The 20,674-nt window shown below is 41.1% G+C and overlaps 2 protein-coding genes across 4 annotated transcripts in view; one reads left to right on the top strand and one right to left on the bottom strand.

Annotated features, from left to right (window-relative positions):
* Positions 1-5,023, bottom strand: part of dipk1aa (divergent protein kinase domain 1Aa) — a 32,598-nt gene extending 27,575 nt beyond the window's left edge. Inside the window, exon 1 of the mRNA XM_079649991.1 lies at positions 4,883-5,023. Within this exon, the coding sequence (XP_079506117.1) occupies positions 4,883-4,936 (54 nt within the window). The 5' untranslated portion in view covers positions 4,937-5,023. The remainder of the gene's footprint in view (positions 1-4,882) is intronic.
* A 312-nt stretch (positions 5,024-5,335) lies between these two features.
* The window catches only part of mtf2 (metal response element binding transcription factor 2), a 32,306-nt gene continuing 16,967 nt past the window's right edge, over positions 5,336-20,674 (top strand). Inside the window, exons 1-5 of one of the 3 annotated variants that reach the window (XM_079649989.1) lie at positions 5,336-5,471; positions 12,351-12,552; positions 13,593-13,674; positions 19,309-19,419; positions 20,454-20,554. In XM_079649989.1, the coding sequence (XP_079506115.1) occupies positions 12,472-12,552; positions 13,593-13,674; positions 19,309-19,419; positions 20,454-20,554 (375 nt within the window). In that variant the 5' untranslated portion in view covers positions 5,336-5,471; positions 12,351-12,471. Of the gene's footprint in view, positions 5,472-10,667; positions 10,860-10,903; positions 11,124-12,350; positions 12,553-13,592; positions 13,675-19,308; positions 19,420-20,453; positions 20,555-20,674 lie in introns of those variants that run through there. The other 2 variants (XM_079649987.1, XM_079649988.1) reach the window with 2 other exon arrangements.

Here is a 20,674-nt window from a genome sequence, read left to right as displayed (position 1 = left end):
TGTGGGTTAAAAAAAAAAAAAAAAAAGATCAGTTAGCTGAGTTTCTTCCTGTTACATGGATATAAAGCATTCATAGTTTATTGAATATTAAGATGCCCTCAGACGCCGTTTCCTGCAGATGACGCGTTTTCCCCCGGTGTAGAACAGGTTAATTTAATTTGCTTACTTTAATCATTTTTCATGTTGGGGCTAAGCCATTTCTTGGTATGGCTGTAGCCTACCCCGGCGCCGCCACTGCTAATCATTATAAAAAGGTATGCCTTGGAAATATTTGTTTACATAAAAGGTGACCAAACCGTTTCAGACCCACTGAGATAACTTGGACTAAAGTGAACTATGCCCTAGGTCAGTGGTCCCCAACCCCCGGGCCCCGGACCGGTACCGGTCCGTGGGTCGTTAAGTACCGGGCCGCACAGAAAGAATAAATAACTTTCATTATTTCCGTTTTATTTATTATTCGAGTCTGAACAATCTTTTATTTTGAAAAATTCTCCGAATTCTCCCCGTTACATCCGTCTATGACTCACGTGACCCACTCTTGACACCGCTTGACCTATGCGATTGACACATGTCAATATTGTGGTCACGTGATACATTAACGGTTAGCGCTAATATTAAATATTAACGGTCGCGCTAACTCACAAGCTAGAAACTCACAAGCTAGAAAGATGAGTAAAAAACAGACGTCTTTGGAAAGTTTCTTTGCAAAGGGGAAAAGGGCCAGTGAGGAGACAGAAGAAGAGCCTATACCCACCAAGAAAAAGAAAGCTGCATTTAACAGACAGTACCAGGAGACCTACTTAAAATATGGATTTATCGCTACAGGTGATTCCCACGCACCAAGCCCGCTGTGCATAATATGTGGTGACCGGCTCTCCAATGAGGCAATGAAGCCTTCAAAACTGCTTCGCCACTTAGAGACTAAGCACCCTGCTTTAAAAAACAAGCCTTTGGAGTACTTTGAAAGAAAAAAGCAGGAACAAGAAGGACAGAAGCAATTACTGAGGGCCTCTGCAACAACAAATGCAAGTGCACTGAGAGCATCCTACTTGGTGGCTAACCGAATAGCTAAGGCTAAAAAACCATTCACGATTGGTGAAGAATTGATTCTTCCGGCTACTAAAGACATTTGCGGTGAACTTTTGGGGGAGGCTGCGGTTAAAAAGATAGCACAGGTCCCTCTGTCAGCTAGCACCGTCACGCGGCGCATCGAGGAAATAGCAGAGGACATTGAGACACAGTTGTTGGAGAGGATTAATACATCACCGTGGTACGCACAGCAGGTTGACGAGTCAACAGATGTGGACAACAGGGCAATACTGCTTGTTTATGTGCGATACCTTTATCAGGAGGATGTGCATGAGGATGTGTTGTGTGCACTATCGTTGACAACCAAAACCACAGCCGCAGAACTATTTAAGACGCTGGATAATTACGTATCAGGAAAACTTAAATGGTCTTTTTGTGTCGGCATATGCACAGACGGAGCTGCTGCCATGACCGGACGGCTGTCTGGTTTAACTACTCGGATTAAGGAGGTTGCACCTGAATGTGAATCTACACATTGTGTCATACACAGAGAGATGCTGGCGAGCCGAAAAATGCCACCGGAACTTCACAGCGTATTGAATGATGTTGTTAAAGTTATCAACCACATCAAAGCACACGCACTTAACTCACGCCTATTCGAGCAACTTTGTGAGGAGATGAACGCGGAGCACAGACGCCTTCTGTTATACACAGAAATAAGATGGTTATCCCGAGGGAGATCGCTGGCCAGAGTGTATGAATTACGAGAGCCGCTGCAAAGATTTCTCTTAGAAAAAAAGTCACCGCTGGCAGCACATTTCAGTGATGAGGAGTGGGTCGCAAAACTGGCTTACTTGTGCGACATATTTAGCCAGCTCAATGAACTCAATCTGTCTCTTCAGGGGAAAATGACAACAGTCTTCAAGTTGGCAGATAAAGTAGCTGCATTTAAAGCCAAACTGGATTTGTGGAGACGACGTGTGAACAGAGGCATATTTGACATGTTTCAAACATTGGCGGGGATTTTGGAGGAGACTCAGCCGGAGCAGTCATTCTCCCAGCTGGTGCACGATCACCTGTCTTCGCTTTCAAAAGAGTTCGAGCGCTACTTCCCAACCGCAAAAGACCCACGAACTGAAAAGGAATGGATCCGCGACCCATTTGTCAACAAACCGGGCGAATCCAGCATGTCCGCGCAAGAAGAAGATCAGCTGCTGGAGATCGCAAATGACGGCGGCCTGAAAAGGATGTTCGAGACATCAACTCTGCCGGTATTCTGGATAAAAGTCATGGCAGAATACCCCGAGATTGCCACAGCAGCTCTGAAAACCCTGTTGCCATTTCCGACATCATATCTGTGTGAAGCGGGGTTTTCTGCAGTCACAGCAACCAAAACAAAATCACGAAATAGACTGGACATAAGCAACACACTCCGGGTGTCTTTGTCTCCCATCACCCCGAGATGGGACCGTCTCATTGCAGAGAAACAAGCTCAGGGCTCTCATTAATTTAGCGTTATGGTGAGTTGTATTTTTCATGAACTTCATATGTTTTATGTTGTATTTTGAAGGTATGTTTAAGTGTTACCAAAGCGACCAGAGAGCGCGAGGCAGAGAGGTTGTTATTGTTATTATTATGTTATTATTATTGTTGTTGGTGGATGTCAGGAGGACGCAAAAAAAAAAAAAATGTCAGGAGGACGCTGCTAATAAAGTTACATACAAGTACACAGTGGATTCAGGCTTTTTATTATTATATTTACAAAATACCATGGTCTTGTCATTTTATTTTGTTGTATTTATCCGCCACACCTTAAAGGCCGGTCCGTGAAAATTTGTCTGACATTAAGCCGGTCCGTGGCGCAAAAAAGGTTGGGGACCGCTGCCCTAGGTGACCGCCTATTTCGCCTATGCCAAAGATCGGCCCTGCTGACCCCCACATTGGGAAGCGCTGATAGAGAAGTCCATCTAAAAACATCCAGGACATGGTGGAACCATACTTTCCAGCATGTGCACACAGTCCTCATTGGCCAATCGGCTTGCTTCTCCCTCAGTGCGAGTAGCACCCAGGTACCCTTTCAACAAAAACACATGTTGGCTATACTGGCCCCAAAATGGTGGAAGGAGCTCCCCATTGATAACAGGACAGCTGAAAGTCTACATATTTCCAATGCAGAGTGAAAATCCATCCGTTTTGCAAGTTGGCCAATACCAATTCTCACTTCTCTGCTATTAATGTTTGGTATATTTGAAGCCAATGCAGTAGTAGCAGTAGCAGTAGAAGTAGAAGTAGTAGTAATAGTAGCTGAAACAGTAGCCGTAGTTGTAGTAGGAGTAGTTTCATGTGACTTATCAAACCCGGACTATAAAAGAACTATGGAAATCAAATGCCTTTTTGTCCTGCTTGAGTCAGACAAATGTTCAGAGGTTATGGGGAGGCAGAGTTTAGTCCTGAAAATAAGTTGTAGGCAACACATGTAGGCGAAAACACAGGTTGGTGTGTTGCCCTTAACCAGCACGTCTAACAAACTCAGCAGCAGTTTATGGAACCCTCTCTAATGTTTGGATTGTGTTGCAGGTGCTGGTTACAGTTTTTCTTCCTTATGACATGGAACAACATGCAAATAATTTAAAACCTACGTCACATTATCCTTAGGGCGATATCCATCTTTTATTGCATCCTATTTCAATTCTAGTAATGTGTATTTTAATTACTTTGGCTTAGAGTTTAATTTCCTTATACTTTATTAAGGTCCTTATTTGTATTTCTATTACTCAAATAGATATTAAAGGTCTTTCCTTTCATCTATTCCAGAGTCACTTAAAATAATGTATTTGTTTTATTTATTTAACTCAATATGATGGCACTTACCGTCTTAATATTGATTTAAAAGTCAGTAAGGAACAAAAATAAACACTTTTGCTGAAATATTATATCAACACTGAATATACTTAGCCAGATGTGTCCGACTCCTTGTCATACTCTGCACCAAAACAGGAACCGAAAACAACCCTAAGAAAATACGCAGCAACATAAAAAAGAATAGTGATGCTTTTTCTATGTATAGAAAGGACTCAAATAAACCACTTCTGGAAAGAGTGTGTGTGTGTGTGTGTGTGTGTGTGTGTGTGTGTGTGTGTGTGTGTGTGTGTGTGTGTCCAAGTGTGTACAGAGGAGAGTAGCCTAATTGAAACCGGTGTAGTTAAATATTGTCTGAAGCCAGATTCAATCAGCCCGGCCATCACCTCCTGAACTCTACTGTAGTCCATGGACTTTAGACCAGGCACAGAGTTGTGATATGCAGTCTGTACTGTATGTTGTAATGTGGCAATATGTTTACTTTTCAATAGAACAAAAGCAACCCTGTACTCATTTATAATCTCCTTACTGTACTGGAGGAATGGCTGGCAGTAAACCACTGGAACCCAAAAGGGATTATTGCTGCTCTGGCACTATCAGAAGTGATGAAACAACTGTGAGTGGAAGTCTGGCCATCTTCTCTGTGAGGAAAATAAAATAAAGTGATGCAAACAGAAATCCTTCCCTGGCCTGGGAAGTGGTGTTGGCATGGATTAGCAGTTCCTCCTCACATGCTATTCACACCCTCAGTGGCAGGCCTGAGCTCTGCCGTGCACACACCATTCAGGTTCTGCAGGGAGACTGTCAACTTAAGCTTTAATAAGCAGACACATTCCTCAGGTATGCTCAAACAGCCAGGCATCAGGGCGGCCCGGGGAGGAGCTGCTGCCAGCTGTTAGTCTGATAAGACCCCCACATTATACACAGGATCTCAATGCAAACACCCCCCACACATAATCCGAATCAAAAATCAATTATCAAACAGTGACATTACCTGGAAGTAGAACGACTTTTTCACCCAGGCCCGTGGAAACAGACCCTTCGCCATCGCAAAAATAGATCATCTCACTGCGTGGACCTGGCTGTGGGAGATCATCCACATGAGTGCGCCCTCCATATAAAAAACGCAAAAGTCGTTTTTCTACAGAAATGGCTGCATGTTCGCTGGAGCCCCGCTACGATCCCCTGCCCGGAGCTGTGGTGCTGTCCTCCCCGTGTGACTGGCTCTGATGTTGCACTGGGTCTGCGCCTCTGCTCCTGGTGCAGCTGCTGGTTTTAAAGCCAAGCAACATAGCGTTACCTCAAGCTGGGGGGAAAGGTAGGATCACGGCGCACGCGCAACTCAGTCGTCTACATAAACGTTTTACGAGTTTTCAGGTAGTCATCCAAACTGGCGGAATGTCTGTATGCGTGGATTCAGCAGTGTGCTGTTTTAATAGTCATTCTGTGTGAGTAATGTGTGGTTGCTCCACTGAAGCTATGACCGGGTCAAGCTCGCACATTTTGAGTAAGACCAACTTTCGTTAGGTCTTTCACAATAAAAGCTTGAATGCTCAAGGAAAGCCCATCTACTGACCGTACAGGTAAGAATATAATTTCTAACTCTACCGAACTTGTTCATGCTGCATCACTTTTAAATGTGTCTGGGCTATGTCTTCTTTCAGATTAGTGGAAAAAACGTTTTTTTTAAAGCCCATTGAGTGTTTTTTTTTTACCTCTATTTGCGTCTGTAGACATTCTAAATGACAACAGCCAAAGTCAATTAAAAAGAAAACGTGCAATAGGTCTATAAATAAATGTTATTCATAATTATTATTAATAAAAAAGATTATATACATTTGTTTACTTCACCCTCATTCTCTTCTTAAAATACGTATCTTTAAAGCACGTTGACTCAAAATACGTTTTTCTTGTTCATATAAAATCCGTGTATCTGTCCATTTGTTTTTCTTTATCAAACAAGTAAACTCAAGAGCGTCTGAGAGGTCTTTTTGCTTTTTGCTTTTTACCTTACTGAATGGTCTAATGGTCATTTGAGTCAGGGGCGGGGCGAAACTCACGGAAGTGATTTCAAAACAAAAGCACTCGTTTGCTTGGAACGGTGATAATATTATAAACAAGGTGAATTTAGCGATCACAACGAAAACAACCAAGACACATATAGACAAGTTTACGCGCCAAAACACGGGTAGCGCCATGACACTACACAAATGCACTTCATTTCCGCCGGAAGTCTTTTGTACAGCGTCTGTCGGTGTAAACCGATGTAAACAGTCAGACGGGCACTGGTGTAAACACAGCGATTTCGATGCTAACAGTGATGCTAGCTTGGGAACACGATTCTACTTCTTTGACTGGAGATGGCGTTACTCTCCCCCACCCGAATTCAGTGCAAAACTGGGAGGATAACATGACGACGTGGCCCAGCATAAAACCAAAATAAACTGCCTTATTTAGGTCATGCCCACAGGAGCCAACAGTTGTCTGTTGTTTACATAATGCACAATTTACATGATCTCTTTATGCTGTGCAATATATCATATGTGCCTGTACTGTTTGAGTGAAAATAAAGTTTGATGTAATTTAATTTCATTATTGCACTGTTATTGCATTATTGCATTTCATATGTTCCTTAGAGTGCTACAATTTCTTTTAACACAGTTCATCATTCATATTAAGCTCATACTGTACATAAATAACACTGAATTAATTAATTGTTGAGAGGAAACTAAAGAAATGGCTTCAACAAGAAAGATCACATGTTTAATCCTAACAGGTATTACAAATTAAAATATAAAAGCAGCCCACACAATTACATCACTATGAAAATATTCATATATAATATTAAAAAATACAATGCATGCAGTATTTGTTGTGTTTATCTGTATTTAATGAACAACATGGCTGGGTGCTGGGTGCTGGTTTGTGGTCGTAGCACTCTCTATCTAACCACTCGTTCAGGTGCTTTCTCGAGTGATTGCAACCAACTACCGCACACGTAGTTCCCGAACCACTTTTCTTCATGTTGTAATTGTTATATCCTCTTTGTCTCTGCGATATCAGTGCTTTGTCGGCACAACGGAGCTAGCTAGCAAAACAAACCCAGTCCGCCAAAACGGAAGTGCATTGCATCGAAGGGAGGAGTTCAGGATGTAGAGCGGAAACGGCTCAATAACTTGTGTATTGAGCCAAGAAAACTAATCGTATTAAGGGCTGTAAATATAATAAGCTTATGTCTAAACATGGACAACATTGTTAGGATTTAAACTACAGCGATTCTGCACTGCGGTCACCTCAGCCGTCTCTCGAGTTTGTTTTTTCAAATCAGCAGCTCTTCATTTTTTCCCTGCTATATTCAATGAGTGATACAAATATTCTTTCCCGCAAGTTCTTAATAAAACTGACACTCTTGGACTTGGTAGGCCTACTAGTTTGACTGCTACCAGAAATAAAATGAAGTACTTTTACTTTGTACTTTGTGAGTAATCCTCTGTCAGAGTCCCCTCCATAGTACATAATGCATGTTTTTCTGCTATCTTTGATGAGTGATACAAATACAATTTTACCATTAGTTCTTAATGAAATTGATAATGTTTGACTTTGTATTAGTTAGCCTACTACTAACAATACATTGAAGTACTTTTACTGTGTATTCTTTTAGAAATACTCTGTCAAAATCCCCTGCTGAGAACAAAATCAAGCCACTTCTGCTAAGTTTGATGAGGGAATTATTTTTTGTTGCCATTAGTTGTTCGTGAGATTGAACCTGTTGGACTCAGTACTAGTGAAACGATACCCCCACAAGTACTATGAAGTACTTACTGTGTACTTTTCCAGTAATCCTCTGTCAATGTCCCCTCCTGAGTACAATGCATGTTTTTCTTTTAATAAGCATTAAAAAACATTTCTTCCTGGGACTGTTGGACAGAGTATTTTAAGAGGATGGTAGACATGATATCAGCAATACTTCCAGTCAGTGGCGGCCGGCCCACAGGGGCGCTAGGGGCGCCTCCCCCCCTCTTCCCACATGTTTGATTGTCATTAAAAATAAAAAATAAAAAAATATATATATTTCCAATTTTTTATTTTTTATTTTTAAAGAACAAGGTAAATATTATATAGTTGGTATCAGTAAAATGTATAATCTACAATAAAATATCGTTTAAAATTGTTTTACAATGTCTAAAGTTACTGATAAGTCACATGTTTCCTGCCTGGCCGCAGCGTGTATCATTACCCTCTCTCGTCCGGGCGGTAGAAAGGAGCCCTCAGCCAGAGCAGCAGCAGCCAACAAGCTGACTGTTGCTATGCCGCCGAAACATAATTTTAGCCAATCAGCGTCGTCAGATCTGATGCACAAAGGGCGCCCTTTCAGCGCCCTGGCCTGTGTGTCTGTGAGTTGTTTAGACTCGTATCCAAGGTGACGCTACAGTGGGAGATGGCTACGTCTGCAGGTGTAGACTCCGGTGCTAGTGGATCGACGGAGCTGTAGATTAACATTTGCATGCTTATTGTAGTTGTAAGGGCAATGGAGCATATGTGTGGGCTGGACCTGTATTTTACAGGAAAGCAGTGATCAGAGGGTCGAGTTGTCGATTCTTGTTCAGTTTTCATCTCCCTCACCCTCTCAGACTTTGAGTTGCGCGCGCTGATAAAGAGACGCGCTACCATGGAAACCAAACAATGGTGTAGCTGTATTAAAGTCCGAGTGGAAACAGTCGTGAGTAAATCTGATTTTGTCAGAAATCGGGAGAAATGCGGGAGTCTCCCGCGAAAATCGGGAGGGTTGGAAAGTATGACTGACTGACACACACACACACACACACACACACACACACACACACACACACACACACACACACACACACACACACACACACACACACACACACACACACACACACACACACACACACACACACACACACACACACACACACACACACGCGCATGGTTTTGTCACCATTTCCATAGCCCCATCAAAAATATTTTCCACCAGCCGCCACTGCTTCCAGTCATTACTCCAGCAGCAGCATTTTTACACCTTGGAAAGTCTTTAGAGTCTGGCCTGGATAGCTGGTCACAAATATCCTTCAGCAAAGTAACACACTCTGTCCCTCTTGTTGGCCTCTTATGAAGCTGCTGTCTTTTAATATATGATTATTTCTCAGCCGCTAGTTCGTTCCTCGCAGATTCTTCAGTCTCATCAGCCTCATCCTTCCATCAGTCCCAGTCAACGCCTCCAGCACACTTCCAGTGTCTGACTCCATTTTGATATTTTCCTGATGCTGTAAGGGTGATACCCCATGATCATAAAATGACCCCTCTAAAGTCTGAGTGCCAAGGACCTCATATTACATGGCCACATTCTCAATAAAGTAACGTTATGACTCCCACTATTAATTGAAATACTTTTATGGATTTAGAAAATGATTTTATTGATTTAAAAAATAGTTGTATACGTATTGATTTAAATTGACATGCATCCGCTAAGAAAAATAGTCCGTTGTTACTGTTTGAACTAACGTAGCAACGGCAGGAACTGCATCGATAGCGTTTTTGAGGAGCTTTTTGATTACAGATTTGAAAACATCGCTGCTTGCTTTAAAAGTAGTACAATTCATTATGTCAAACCTTGGAAAGTATCTAGATATCCCTGCCCTAATGCCAAAGTAACTGGCAACTGAATATGTGTCGCCGTTTGATGTCTATGTCTGGACCGTTGCGTAAAAAGGAGGATTTCTGCCCGCTGTTTTCTTGTCGCTCTTGTCTTGTCAGTTAGAAAAGCAAACTGCATGCAGCTTTTCGGCAAAACTGTATTAAGTTAAATCGAACGGACTTGTTTGTGTAGATGTGAGCGTCCTTAACAACGGTCAATAAGTCCTTGACAGCGGTCTGTCTGTTCGGTATTAACAACGTGTCAGTTGTTCTGAATTGACCAATCAGAATCGAGTATTCAACTAAGCCATGTAATAAAGCGTGATAAAACATGACCTGTCAACAGTTCACTGGTTACATGATGTTGTAGCACTTCTTAGCTGAACTTGTGAATTTCTAAAATATGCCAAAATACCTGTTGATCAATAATGCCGGCATTTTAGTTTACATTTTACCTACACCTAGTGGTGGTAAAGTAAGTAGGCTAAATTTACTCAAGTACTGTACACATTTGAGGTAACCTACTTCACCCTAGTATTTTAATTTTATACAACTTTATACTTATACTATACATTTTGGAAGACGATTTTGCAATTTTCACTCCTCTATATTTATTTTACAGATGTATTTAGTAGTTGGCTCATAAATTCAGATGTTGAAACAGATTGCTAATGAAACACTTTAAAATATTATTATTAGGTATAGATTAAACCATACAACATGATATGCAAATCGTCAACCATACGTGGGTTAACAAAAACATTATTTTCAACAATTTTGAGAAGATGTTTTTGGTTCCAAAATATTTCACAGTTCCATCTTCTTAAATGTGAAGTTTTGCTGCTTTACCTTTGAATATATTTTAGGGTTTTTTCTGCAATGAGTACTTTTACTCCTAATACTGTAAGTACATTTTCCTAAATCATACTTAAACACTTTTACTATTTAAGAAGAGCATTCTTGATTCTATGGAGGAGGATACGTGCTGACTTTAATCTCAGAATTCTGGGTAAAAAGTCAGAACTTCTTTTTCCTTTTTTGAAACTTTTGGACACATCCCATTTTCTTCTCATATGGCCCTAATCCTCTTCCGTACAATGCAGTCATTTTACTTGAAATGTAGTATGTTTACAGTGTGGTATTAGTAGCTACTTTTATTCAACTAAAACATCTGAATACTTTTTTCACTACTGCCTACAGAATAAGTAATGCTGTAAATATGCAGTGTTCGACTAAAAGCCAACATCTTCTTTGGGTCGGATATGCCTTGCTTTGTAAAGGGCCTGCCTACATTTTCAAATGTTTGAAAAAAGGTGAGCGTAGTAGCGACAGCAGTAGCAGTTTAAACGCTTCCCATAATGCACTCCCCGTTCATCAGCGGGAAACCAAAATGGCGAACGTGTTGGGGGAAAATGAACCGTTTGTTATCTTCTGAAGAAAGCACGATTCCCGCAAGTTTCCGCGACATACTTTGGAGATAAACTCAAACACAGAAAGAAGCGGGATAACCTTTGTCCTTACTATTTTTGTCATTTTATTTTCCCAGTGATTTGTAGAAGCGGAGGTGACCGAATGAGGTATTGTTGTCATGTTTTCCTCCTGTGTGTGGGGTGTGTGGGTCCGACGGTCGGCGACCTCTCCGGGGTTAACGTTGCCGCTCTGCATGCGGGTTATTCATGCTAATCCGGCTAAGATGCTAGCTGCTCTAATAGGTTTTACTTTGCAACGTTATCTCGAGCTAGCTATTTATCTTCACCAGAGCATAAAATTGACCATGTTCCCCCAGTAACCGAACAAAGGGAATCCCGGGCTGACTGACTGGCTAAATGGAAATGGAAATATTAAATATAAAGCTTAATTTAATAACTCAAGACTTACAGCAGAATTTAAACACTAACAAGGACAAACTTGTATTAATATATCCGGCGAGGGTCGCTGACATTCAATTGCCAGTTTATAGAACGTCAGCTTTAAGTTGCGTTTACTTCGTTTTTGACGTTGAAAAGGCTATAGAAACACTCAGCATTGTCCTGCAGCCATCCCACTGACTGCATGTGGTTGATTACCAATTAGCACTAATTATGAGTATAATCACCTGTTGTGTTTCCAATGGAGGGGAAATGGCATGAGTCTCATTTTCAGCCATTGTTTTGTTAGATCTACTGAAACCCAACAGTATATCCTTGTTTTTGCCATTGAGATTATACATACAGGGCAGCACTTCAGTGGATATTCACAGATGTATCTTCACATCATTCTTATTGTATGTTATTCTTTTAAAAGGAATGTATTAGATGGTCCCAATTATAGTGTGGATTGTAGTGTTGCTGTGATTCAACCAGAGTTGAAACCATGGTTGAAACCCAAGGGGGTTTCTGATGTACATAAACTTGAGTAGTATTGGTTTAAAAAAAAAAAAAACAGTAGGCATGCATAACAAGGTCAATTGTTTTACCCTGACTTTGAATTAAACTAATCATAAGGATGCATCATATTTATATAACACTTTCCTCAGTGCTTTAAGAAACTTTACAAGAGAACATGTAACTCCATACATTTTAATTGTTCATGCACTGTTACCTCTATCCTATCCTAAATGCATAAATAAGATTGTATTGTTAAATGAACACCCAAGCACCTGGCCTGCAGCACAGAGACTGGGAATTGTATTATGTGACGGATTGAAGTATTATCTGGAATTACTGTAAAAACAAGAAACTGATTTGTCTCAATACCCCATTGGAAAGGCTTCTCTCCTCATTTAACTGCTGCCATCTTTCCCTTCACCTCCCTTTGTCTTCCAGAGACTCAGGGGTTGTGGATCACCTGTCTGTCCATCACAGAGCCCTCCCCCAGCGGCAGCAGCAGGCCGTGCCCTTGTCTCCCAGCAGCCTCTCTGCTCAGGGGGAGTATGGAGAGGACGACATGTCTGACAGGTTCACAGAGGGGCAGGACGTCTTGGCCCGGTGGTCAGATGGCTTGTTCTACTTGGGGACAATCACCAAGGTTAGTGTGGGGGGATTTACCTATGGCACTAAATTACTTCTATTTATATACACAGTAACACCTAGGAATGGGCTGTATTGAGTAGGGCTGCATGATTAAGGAAAAAATACTACTGCATTTTTTAAAACTGATATTGCAATTGCAGTTTGAGGTAATTTTCATAAAAAAAAAAAAAAACATTCACATTATCTTAAAATAAGGATCTGTACCAAACTCAATTTTATTAAATATGTATTGCAAGTCTGTATTTTTACCTTTTGTAGACTGGAATTTCTTTGCACCACGACAATACTTTTATTTTCACATATATTGCATTTACCAAATATTGAGCTTATTGCAATTTAAATATTGCACTAGCCCATATTTTGATTTTGATAACATCCCATTTAAATGTTCAGTCCTTGTATGGAAAGCATCAAAAATGACTTTCTGAATAAATACCCCAACATTAATTTTATGGCTCACTATTATTGCTTTCAGAAAATGACACAGAATTTTGATAAATATTCATCATATATGAGATTATTATAGCTACGTGGGAACACGCAATTATCAGAACAGCTACGACAGCTGGGTAAGATCAGACAATCAAATCACTTTTCTAAAAACAGCCATTAAAACCAGGAAAGGATTATGATTCGTTATAAAAAAAGTCCAAAATGCAAGCAGTTTCTCACGATGTCCATTATAATGATAAATTGCCTCACACTTGTACCACAACCTGCTCCAGTACACAAGATGCTCAAAACACTGGAAACAGCCCAGTGGAATAGCCCCCTAAGTAGGCCTCCAAATGCACATATCTGACTGTTTCAAACCTTTGTGCCCTTTTTTACATAACTTTAGCTTAGCTTGTAGCCTAGTTTATTTTCAGCACTTTTGGTCTTAGGACGCAAGGACTCCACCTGGAGAAATCCTCAACATTTGGCAGATGTGACGTACTGGACTTGTACGAAGATTCCAGATGCGTTGGCACTAAATAAATGCTTTAAGAACTGTGGCGTTAAGAAAGACATCCATCTATTTTGTTTCTCCTTCAGATAAATCGGGAGAAGCAGAGGTGCTTTGTGGTTTTCGAGGATCGTTCAAAGTCTTGGGTTCTGTGGAAAGATATTCAGACAGGTAAGTTCTTCAACATGAAGATTGACATGGACTGCTTTTATTTAACATCTGGATTTTACTGTTAAATAAAAGGGCCTTCCCCAACCATTCACAGGTAGTCTAAAAGGTGCAATGTTTTATTTCCTGGCAGCATCTGGACTTTAGACTCTTTACAGCAGGGGAGGGGAACCTTTTTCCTCTCAAGGGCCATTTACATTTTTCAACATCCTCCGAGGGCCGTACAAATGATTTACCTCTGCTTAAAAAAACCGCCCATTCATTTGGCCTTTCTTTCATGCTGTAAAAAGAAAAAGCAACCACACATGCACGTGCACGGTTGTGGCATGACCACCAAAACAGAAAGATATGGACACAAGATGTGTGCAAATGTATTTAGTTTCCTATCCATGTGAACAAGAATTAAGTTTGGGGGGGGACCTAACCTCCTCTATGGGGGTCCGGGGGACATGCTCCCCTGGGAAGATTCTTTTTTTTAAATGTTGAAGTTAAAAGCATCAATCTGGTGCACTTTGAGAGCAACATCAGGAGATCTATGGATACATCTCTCAACATCCATATGAAACCGAACTGTAAGCAGATTTTATTTTTCTTTATGGATATTTTACAAATCACTCCCCTTTCAAACTGTATTCTTGTTTATTAATTTTACAACTTTTTTTACTGTCATATAGTATTTTATACCCGTTTACTTTATTCTCTTATTTTTGTATAACTATAATGATCATATAAAGATGTGCCTTTACCTCACTGGTTGTAGAAAAAGCTTCTAGTACCTCATTCACACCAACGCAACTCCGGTTCAAGCTCCGTGCTAGAGCTTTTCAGGTTCAGAACCAGTTCTTCGGTTTAGCTCCGGCTCTTTTCACACAGCCCAGAGTCCGACTGGTGCTGCGTCATCGTTTGCGTCATGACGTAACCGTTTGCGTGCCTGCTTCATAAAGCAAAACCGCGCGGAAACCCCTCACAGCTGACACAGACAACAACAACAATGGCCGATTGTGCTCCAGCTTCCTCTGTACCTCTTCGGAAGACCAGATTCCCAGTAGGTAGCTGGTCTCTTCAGTGGACCACTGCTGCTTGTTTAGTTTCTCCATCGTTGTGTACAAACTGGATAAAACGCGGGTTTTCTTGTTGTTGTTCAGGAGTTGATCCTGCCCCTGCCCCCGCCTCGACGTAAGCGGGACGTATGTGGTGCTTTTGCTCTGGCCGGACAATTTTTTGGTGCTCGAAATGAACCGGATTCTGGAGCTAAGAGGTTGCTCCGCTGCGGTGTGAAGAGGAAAACCCGGTGCTTTTCAAGCTCCAGCTCCGAACCGGCCCTGAAACACCGTTGGTGTGAATGAGGTATTATATTCGTTAGCATAGCTAGCTAACTAGATGCTAATAACGACAAAGTTATTGACTGTATGATCAGTATGACAGATGAACAGATCGCCACTGGGTTTACAACTAAAGACACAGCCACGCAGAAACTGATGGCTCCTTATGGGTACTGCAATTTGTGAAGTGGCGGACCAACGTTCCAATGCTCTCGGGCAGAACTACACCAGACGAGACATATACCACGTGATGACACGTTAGGCTCGTGTTGTGTTCAAGGACCCTTGTGGCCAGGAAAAACAGGCACTCGCTTGTTTAATTATTTTGCATTCTAGATTTCTTTTAAGACATTTTAAGATTTCTTTTCCTTTTTTACGTGTGTTTTATAAATTACCTCGAGGGCCGTACCAAATGGTCTCGTATGCGGAGCGGAGGCCGGAGGTTCCCCCCCCCCTGCTTTACAGTTTCTGAGGGATTTTGCTCAAATTCTTTAGTTGGATTAGTTGCTTGCTCTCCAACCCTCCCCCTGTCTGCCTTCCTTATCTCCCCTCTCTTGGTGCTGGCAGTTAACTGACCACAATGTCTGGCATCAGTACAGTCCAATGTCAACATGTGAAAATAAGAATAGGGGAGAGATACACTGCACCCGAGTGGCTTGGGTCCCACTCCTCCAGATACATAAATTAGTCATTACATGAGTTTTGATGTAAAAAAAGAAACATTTTAACAAATATCCACCATTTAATTTTCTACAATCTTGGCAAGTTTCTAGTGAGCAGATTCGGGGCCCCCAGTAGCACGACTGGTAGAGCCCGTACTCTGTACTTAGTTCAACGGCCTGGGTTTTATGCCTGATCTCTCTTTTTGCCCTGCCCTTCTCCAATCTGTTGCTATCTCACAAACAGAAATTGTAAAATAAAAATCTCCAAATAAAATAAATAACTTGAAGAGATCCACATGTTCCTGCACAGTTGTATGTAAAGAGTTATTACTTATTATTAGTGAGAATGGACTAATACGTTTTCTCTTTAATCATCTTCTTCTTATTAGGGCCCGATCACTAAGTGCAAGGAACCTATTGTTATTGGTGGAATTCTTCTTCTTCTGCTGGCGTTTCCTATTTTTGAGGGCTTTAGGGCGCTTCAAAAGTTGTATAATTTTGCAAGGACGCCAGGACCGGTGAAAAATTTGACATTCTGGAGTCAATGGGTTCAAATATATATATATATATATATATATATATATATATATAAATTAAAAAACATAATTTTTTTTTTAAACACCTTCAATTTCAGGGGGGGTGCACCGCCTCTCCAGGACAATGGTAGGGGAAACACTGGATACTACCTTAAGCTACTGAGACCCACCTACACACACACCCACACCAACACAATGTACAACACACACATACACTCTACAAAACACACTTACACATTGTACAACAAACACAAACAGCTCCTAAATCATATCATAAATATGAGGCTACAGCCCTTGTATATTTTATTATGTGACGCACTATATGGTTTCATGAAGAATATCTACTGTTTATTTGTAGATATCTCCTAAAGCAGGAGTCGGCAAATAAGTTTGGCCTTGGGCCAATTTTTTTCTGAGCCACTAGATGGCAGGGCGGAACATAATCAAACGCTTATGTAATTGATTGTTAAAACATGTGACACGTTCGAATGCTTGGAGGGGGAGGGGGGGGAGAGGGAGCCTCGCTGGGGTGCGTTCTGTGATTCTACAGATGGCCAGTCCGCTCCTGCTCACAATGTATTAAGATCCAAAACTTTAGTGCGTTTTGAATCAATGCTGAGTACAGCCAAACTTGACAGTCTCTTCTCTGTCATTGTAGACCGAATTCTTCTCGTTTTGCGCCGTCCCATTCAAATGACAATCACATTTCCATACTCACGCCAGGGCCGGGGGATCGGGTTACAAGGCTCGCGTCTTGTGCTGCATTGACTTACACTTGGACATTAGGGATTTTCTCTCATAAATGTCCGATGAGCCACAACTTTTCTTTAAAAAAAAAACTGCCAACTGGGGTGGCAGCACATGCACCACCACCCCTCGCCCTCCATGATCATGTGGCTTCTCCGATGTTGTTGTCAATGTTTTTGATTGAACTTTGTTACTGTTCAAATATAAGTAAACATTACGTTTGAATAATTTAGTGAGCTGGTGTTATTTTTTTCAAACCACAAACCGCATGCGGTTGGCTATTTCAGCACCACGCGCTGTCCACCTACTTATTGATCCACTATCAGCATCTGTGCACCCCGCTGCCAGATTGTGCCTGTGCTGTGTGTCATTCACTCTCAACATGCATAAAAGTACAATAAGCATTCTTCAGGTGTAGGTAGATTCTCTATTCGGACATTATAGCCTATATGTGCGACTGTCGGTCCGATATTGTGAAAAATAAATCTCAATTATTTTTTTAAATGGCCCGCGGGCCGCCTATTGCAGACCCATGTCCTAAAGCATAGAAATAAAGTGTGAAATGTAGGTCTGTTACATATATTATTGAGCGATATCTATGTTCTGCTTTCTGCACTGACCTCAGCAGCTGTTCTCACTGTAAACATCGCTTCACAATGAAAGCAGTTGTATTTAAAAAATAAATAGCCTAACATCCAGGGGAGATGTGATTAGTGAGTAAACAAACGGTAAAGGGCAGAAAGTCTGATGCACATTTGATCATCTTAAATAACTTATTATAGACTCCGCGGTCTAAAAAATCCCCACAATGCTTTGCGCACGGACCAATTTCCCCAAATCTGTGGCGGAAAATGTAAGACGGGGCCTCATATGAAGCACACCTGCACAGTTGCTCGCCTGTACCACTCGTTTTCTCTGTAAAGAAGTCTGAAGGAAGGGGCAGATTTTTTTCGGCTGCGTAGTTTCAAATTCTAGCGCACTTGAGCTGGTTTCTCCATTCGTACCTACCCCACCTTTTAATGATTAAACAAGAGCTTCATCACACAATGCTGATTAAGTCTCTGGCAACTTTGCAACTCTGACCTTCAGATGGGCTCGCTGCATCTCCCCAGGGAGCACTCTCTCTCATGCATTTCAAAATAATTATTACTCTGACCGTTTAGTTTATTTTGTTATCTTCAGCATCTAATGTTACAGGGTTCCCACGGGGCCTTAAAAAGTCTTACATTTGATAATCAGAATTTAAGGCCTTAAAAAGTCTTAAATATGATCAAAAAAATAAGAAAGGTCTTAAAAATGATCGGATTTGAAAGGGGCTCCTGTGTTGCGATTGCGTCTAAATGTGTTTTGGGGGAAATGTCCGGGCTGCAAAGTAACCAGTAAGAGCCTTTCAGTTCCCCCCGCCAACAATTTGTATTGAAATAAATCAACATGGAACCAGTAATCACTAACTTTGTTTCCCCCGGCCCCTTATCGGAGAACACCCAGCTTGTAACCTAGCAACCAACCAAGCTTCAGCTAGCGGCAGTCAGAAACTCAGGTATCTTCGAATCTACTTACAAATAAATATGGGGAAGTGTAAGTTCAACCGTATTTGGTTGGAAAACATTGAATCTAGTGCTTGGTTGAAACTAGTAGAGGGAACGTGTTTGAAGCCCGCTGCACCTTTTGCAAAAGAAATTAGCGTTTGTTTTGCTAATGCAGCGTTAGCTAGTGCAGCATCTCCCGCAACAACAACAACATCGGGGGACCTCCGGGTGACGTTTGGGTCTGCGTCAACCCTAAAAGCGGAGGTGCTGTGGACATCATTCTTATGTTGAACATTTACTTTGTAAGTAAATATTGGACATATTTCTTCTTTCAGAGCAATTTTCCTTCATACTTTCATGCCGTGAAATCGGTTTTAAATTCTATTCAAAGTGGTCTTAAAAAGGTCTTAAAAAGTATTAAATTTGAGTTGGTGAAACCTGCAGGAACCCTGTGTTAGAAACATGTACTTTTTGTCCATCCCTAACTATCACTGCCAGATGGGAGAGACAAAAGTTTATGACTAAATCTTTAAAAGGTCAACAGCAATTAAAAGACTTCTGATGGTTGAAGTTCTTACATAGCTCCACAAACCGAGAAAAGTCATTTCAGTGTTGCACTACACCCTGCCATCACTGTGTGGTGTGGTTACAGGTGCAACAGAATAACCACCTGGGTTTAAGATACTTTTAAGATTTCCATCTATCGTTAACCCGCGAAACAGTTTTTCAGAAACGGTGTGCTGATCAATCAGGATAATCTACAATAGAAAAAAACTAACAAGTGAATCCAGGCACTCTGTTAGCCCTTACTCTGTCTCATCTAGCACTGTGTCTGTTTCAGGGGATGAAGATAATGCAGATGATGAGGACGACGACATTGTGTGCTCTATATGCCAGGACGAAACTTCCGACGAACCCAATGAAATTGTCATTTGTGACAAGTGTGGCCAAGGTAAAGTTAATTGACTCAGGTCTTTTTACCTAACAGTCAACAAAGCTGTTATAACAGTCCTTTGATATTATAATATACAGATCTGGAGAAAATTAAGAGACCACTGCAGCATTATCAGTTTCTCTGATTTGACTATTTAAAGGTTTGAGTAAAATTAACATTTTCTTTATTCTATAAACTACCTTTTTGAATTCTGATTTCTGGTCATTAAGGCTCGTTTCCATTCTATAAGAAACTGAATATTTGTTCTTGTGTTAAACCCTTTGTAATCACATTTAACCCAACTGCTCCTTGCATTAAATCACTTTTTATAAGTCACCCTTAAAGGTAGACTAGGTAAGAATGGAGAAACCAGCTGGAGTGCGCTAGAGTTTGAAAGTAGGCAGCCGAAAAAAAATCTGCCCCTTCCATCAGACTTCCTTACAGAGCCCCTCCTCAAACACACGAACACGCACATGACCAATGAGGGCACGAGATAAGTTTGTGCACAGATGGAAGGCTGACAGGCAGGTAGGCCATCCAGTTATTTTAGCCGGGCCGGCTCAAATGATTGGTCGTGCTTTTTACAGCGCTACGGCTTCCACAGATGACTTTTTTTATGGATTTATTGTCAAAGCATTTAAGATATTCATTGCTATCGGGATGTTAAGAGCATTCCATGGAATATAACAAGAAGTGTTTCTGAAGTGAATTACCTACCCCACCTTTTAAATGCATTTACACTTATTCTTGAATAAAATAATAATATTAAGACTCACTTCTAGCAGTCGCAACAGCTTTTGTTAGGACTAGAGCTTTTAATGAGACAATTGAGCTTGCTTGTCTTTCATAGGCTGTGATAGTTCTGGGTGGAGGACACCAGGCTAATGACATTTATTTTCAAATGTTTTTTTGTGTGGAAATATATTGCAATCTCTAATCTTTCTAAGTAACCCTTGTAATCCCCTCAAGTACCCCTAGGGGTCCCCGTACCTCCGTTCGGGAACCACTGCATTAGATGACGGCTGCATGTAAATGTGATGTTTGTCTTTTAGGCTACCATCAGCTGTGCCACTCTCCCATCATCGATGCCTCTGTCATCGACTCTGATGACAAGTGGCTCTGTTCAGAGTGTGAGCTCACTTCTTTACCTAAGGTACAGCTCTTATTTGTGTATAAATGCATCATACCTTTTGTTGAGTTGTTTTGATTAAATGAACATGTTTTTAGATGACACCTATTTTGGGAGAATCAATATTTGCTCTGCTTTAACTGT

This window comes from Notothenia rossii (assembly GCF_949606895.1).
Source record: "Notothenia rossii genome assembly, chromosome: 9".
NCBI lineage: Eukaryota > Metazoa > Chordata > Actinopteri > Perciformes > Nototheniidae > Notothenia > Notothenia rossii.
Note: the sequence above shows the minus strand (reverse complement) of the source record. Positions and strands in the feature narration are given on the sequence as shown.